The 3821-nt window shown below is 37.5% G+C and overlaps 1 protein-coding gene across 1 annotated transcript in view; it reads right to left on the bottom strand.

Annotated features, from left to right (window-relative positions):
- Positions 1-99: 99 nt before the first annotated feature.
- LOC107100233 (cullin-associated NEDD8-dissociated protein 1-like) overlaps positions 100-3821 on the bottom strand; it is a 21972-nt gene continuing 18250 nt past the window's right edge. Inside the window, exons 19-24 of the mRNA XM_015398647.1 lie at positions 3510-3685; positions 2514-2609; positions 1550-1719; positions 1312-1476; positions 1098-1205; positions 100-926 (exon numbers count right to left, since the gene is read on the bottom strand). Of these exons, the coding sequence (XP_015254133.1) occupies positions 699-926; positions 1098-1205; positions 1312-1476; positions 1550-1719; positions 2514-2609; positions 3510-3685 (943 nt within the window). The 3' untranslated portion in view covers positions 100-698. The remainder of the gene's footprint in view (positions 927-1097; positions 1206-1311; positions 1477-1549; positions 1720-2513; positions 2610-3509; positions 3686-3821) is intronic.

The following is a 3821-nucleotide window of genomic DNA, read 5'->3' on the forward strand; positions in this document are numbered from 1 at the left end:
AGAGCATTGAATATATATGGTACAAATATGCAGTATTTTGGTTTTAATATTATCAGTGTGATGCAGAGTCTGTGTAATGATTTAGAGCTTTCTTAGCATTCAGCTGTCTGTTACAATGGGGAAGAAGCTGTTGCAGAATCTGCTGATGGCTGCAAAGCCTCTTCCCAGAGGGCAGCAGGGAGAACAGTCCAAGGTGGATTTGGAGGTGTAACTTCCTCTAAGGACACAATGGAGTTATAAGGCATTGGTTGCTTTTATAATTCTTTTCTAAAAATGACATTATGGTAAAAAGAGTTTTAATGTGTTACAGTGATTATTCTATTTTCGCTTCACCTCTTAAGTTGTTTAAAACATTTCTTAAAATTTCAATATAGTTTTCTCTAAGATTTATCATCTCTTTTTCAGTATTTGTAAAAACATATTTACCTCACAGTATAAACATTTGTTTTAACTAATGCTGTTTCCACATTTTATGGTTGAATTTATCTCACAAAAGAAAAAACAAATCACTTTAATTCAGGAAAAATATATTTCAAAGTTTATTAAGTGCACTTTGACACCATAATCTAGGCAGAAATGTAGTTTCAAGTGCTACCAAAGCATCAAATGTTAGATAAAAAATGGGATTAAATACTAAAGATAAAATAAAACCCAAAATAAAATGCCTTTGATTCAACACCTCCTTTAGCTCATGTCCTTTAGCTCATATCCATGCTCTCTGAGGGACCCATGCCTCCCTCCCCTCCCTGGACACTGTGGTAGATGGACGCCATGTCGGCGTTGGACCTGATCTGGTTGGCGAATTCAGCCATGCTGGGACTTCTTTCCACCTCCGGCACAGCCAGCAGGGCGGCGACAGCTCGCATGGCTGAGCGCCGCAGTTCCTCCTGCTTCTCAAACTCCTGCTTTACAGAGCCAGCCTTTACCTGCAGATTGTTAAAAGAGTCATACATGTTATTTTTTTTATTTTCCATTTTGCTTGTTTAATCTTTTGTATTTTTAAGTTTCAATGCACTAAACAATACCAAGGCCCATTTAAAACTAGTCCTGATTTTGTAGATTATCAATAATTCCATGACATGCATGTATTTCAGTACTTTGGTGGTGCAGGTGGCTTTTAGAGGTTCCACCAGACGGTCAAGTCTTTGGAGAACAGCAGCAGGACACAAAGAAACCAGTCTGGCTAACATCAGGAAGGTCAACATCTACAGAAAAAAGATGGATTATTTCAGACCAAACAGCTGAAGTGCTGATTGCTTACAATCTATAAAGAATGATAAACAATCTGAATTCAGCCTTTTTCCTGCTCACCCTGATATCATAGTGATCTTTCAGTCCCTCCTCCACATGATCCAGAAACTGCAGGACATCCAGCCCCTCTAGACAGCTGTCCAACAGAGTGTACATACACTCAAATGCTGCTTTACGCACATCCAAACCATCATCCACAGTGTGTTTGAAGGGACCCATCTCCACCTGCAGTGCAAATGCAAAGCCTTATATCTGCACAGATCGCTATTTTCTGAAAATTTCCCATCAGCTTACACACCTCCCTAATGAGGTCTTTTCTGATCTGGGTTTCCTTGTAAAGGTGAGGCAGAACTGTTCCCAGCAGGCCTTGGACCAGAGACGGTTTGTTGTGAGCAGCAGAGTTAAACATCACCAAGGCGACACGCCGCACATTGATGTCACTATCCTGCAGGGTCTTAAGAAAGTCACCTGTGGTTAAAAGAAAGGCAGTTTCCTTACTGATGTCACCTTTCCCAGTTTTAAAACTTGGAACATTTAGAACTCTGAACAGATTTTGAATAAAAACTGCTAATATTCTGAAGTTGTTAAAACATTCAAATATAATACAAATAAATAATTTTTATTTTACAAGTTGCATATAAGGTTGCATATAAAGTCAACCCCCCCTCACTTTGAGACCAAAGTTTCAAAGTATATACAATAGCAGCCATTCAAAATGGGCCTTCCCAATCAAAAGCCAGCGGAATGGCAGCCCACTTCCCTCCAACTCCCAGTGAAATCCCCTCTAACTTCAAGCCACTGGAGTGACCCCCTCTCATGCATATTTTTTTTACTCTGACTCCACGCGTTCAGTGAATTACAGGGTCTGACCAGGAAATGACGGTTCTCTCTGGGTCTTAATGTCCACAAGTCATAATAAGATTGATGTTTAGAAAGAAATTGTAGGGGACCAGCCAAGAAAAGTGGAGAGATTTTGAATGGCTACTACTGTAAAACCTGCTTCCACACAAGTGAATGCAGTGCATTGGAAAAGGCTATAGTACACATGATGGGCAAATCATTGCCCCTGGAATACAGCCACAGTAAAACAAGTCTGAGTATTTCTGAATCAAACATTAACCTGTAAAACATTTACAGTAAACCAAGGCTGTCCATTTACAAACTTTCTGTATGAAAAAAAAAATATGTTCAATAAAGTTTGTTTAAAAATCGTTCTCAAAGTGTAAATAAAGTAAATATTTTCCCATGATGCTGTGTTTTACCTATACAGTCTTTTAGCAGTGAGTCTATGGGAGCTGGATGGTCAACGATAGTGAACTTTACAGCAGTCACCACTGTACTTCGAGCCAAAGGTGAACCTGTAAGAAAAAAAGTGATGGAGGAATATTATATTACTTGATAGATCTTGTAATATAATTTACCAAAATTAATCAAGAAAAATATTTTTTATAAAAATTAATGTTTAATATTAAACCGCTAAAATATTAATGGAAATAACTGATATTAAAACCCAGAGGTGTAGGTAACATAACCACAGAATTACCTCATGAAACTAATCTGAGAGTAATCTGCTAATTTATCTTCCCCTAGTGTTAGATAAAGCACCCCTGGTTTGGTTATTATCTACCCAGGAAACCATTAGTGGTTTGAACTTTGCAGAGACTACAGAGATAATGCAGATATTTTGATTACATTTAAATGATCATTAAAATACCTGTATTTTGAAATGAGATTTCATCCAGAACCACACTGTTAAGACAGGATTAAGCCTCTCAACCTCTCACAGCCAAGCTAAACAAGGTTTATTGGACAGGTAGAATTAAAGGTTATGTTTAATTAGCATATGGGTTGCAAATTAAATTCTGCCTTTGTTCTCTTGATCATTATCTCAATAAACAAACAAAAAATTAATCAATGGTAACAACACTACTCCAGACATTTTGAATTGAGAAAGCCTCCTGGGTGGGAAGAAAAACGTCTTCAAACTTGGAAAACATAGTCCATTTGTTTGTTTTTTTTTACTTTTTTTGGAACATTTTCAGCAATATTCCACAGTCTTATTGGAAATTATTCAAAACAGATAATTTTGATTCCTTTTATCTTTTGGTTCATTAACTGGGAATATTTAAGCTCTTTACATTTAACAATGAAACATCTAAGGGTTTGAATAATAAAAAAAAAAAAAAAAAATGGTGTGACACTTTACAGGGGAGATAAGATTCAACATGCTGAACGGACCCCCTCAGTTGCCACCATACCGGCTTTCAGATGTTGTTTTAGTCTGGGCAGAAGTTGTGCAGGGTTGACCAAGGTCAGTTTTCCCAAGCATTCAGCCACTAGGTTCCTGGTCCCCTCCTCCTGACTCTCACAGTGCTGAAACAGCAAAGCCCAGATTGACTCCACGTGTGGTGAGAGACTAGAGGCTGGGCATGCGCTGAGCAGACAAAGAGAGAAAAAACTTACGGATCTCTATTAGGACTGAAGGACGTTGATAAAACTTGCCTATCTTTCTAGAACCTTTGATAATATATATATATATATATATATATATATATATATATATATATATA

The sequence above is a fragment of the Cyprinodon variegatus genome, unplaced genomic scaffold (genome assembly GCF_000732505.1).
Source record: "Cyprinodon variegatus isolate N-32 unplaced genomic scaffold, C_variegatus-1.0 Scaffold947, whole genome shotgun sequence".
In the NCBI taxonomy this organism is placed as follows: domain Eukaryota; kingdom Metazoa; phylum Chordata; class Actinopteri; order Cyprinodontiformes; family Cyprinodontidae; genus Cyprinodon; species Cyprinodon variegatus.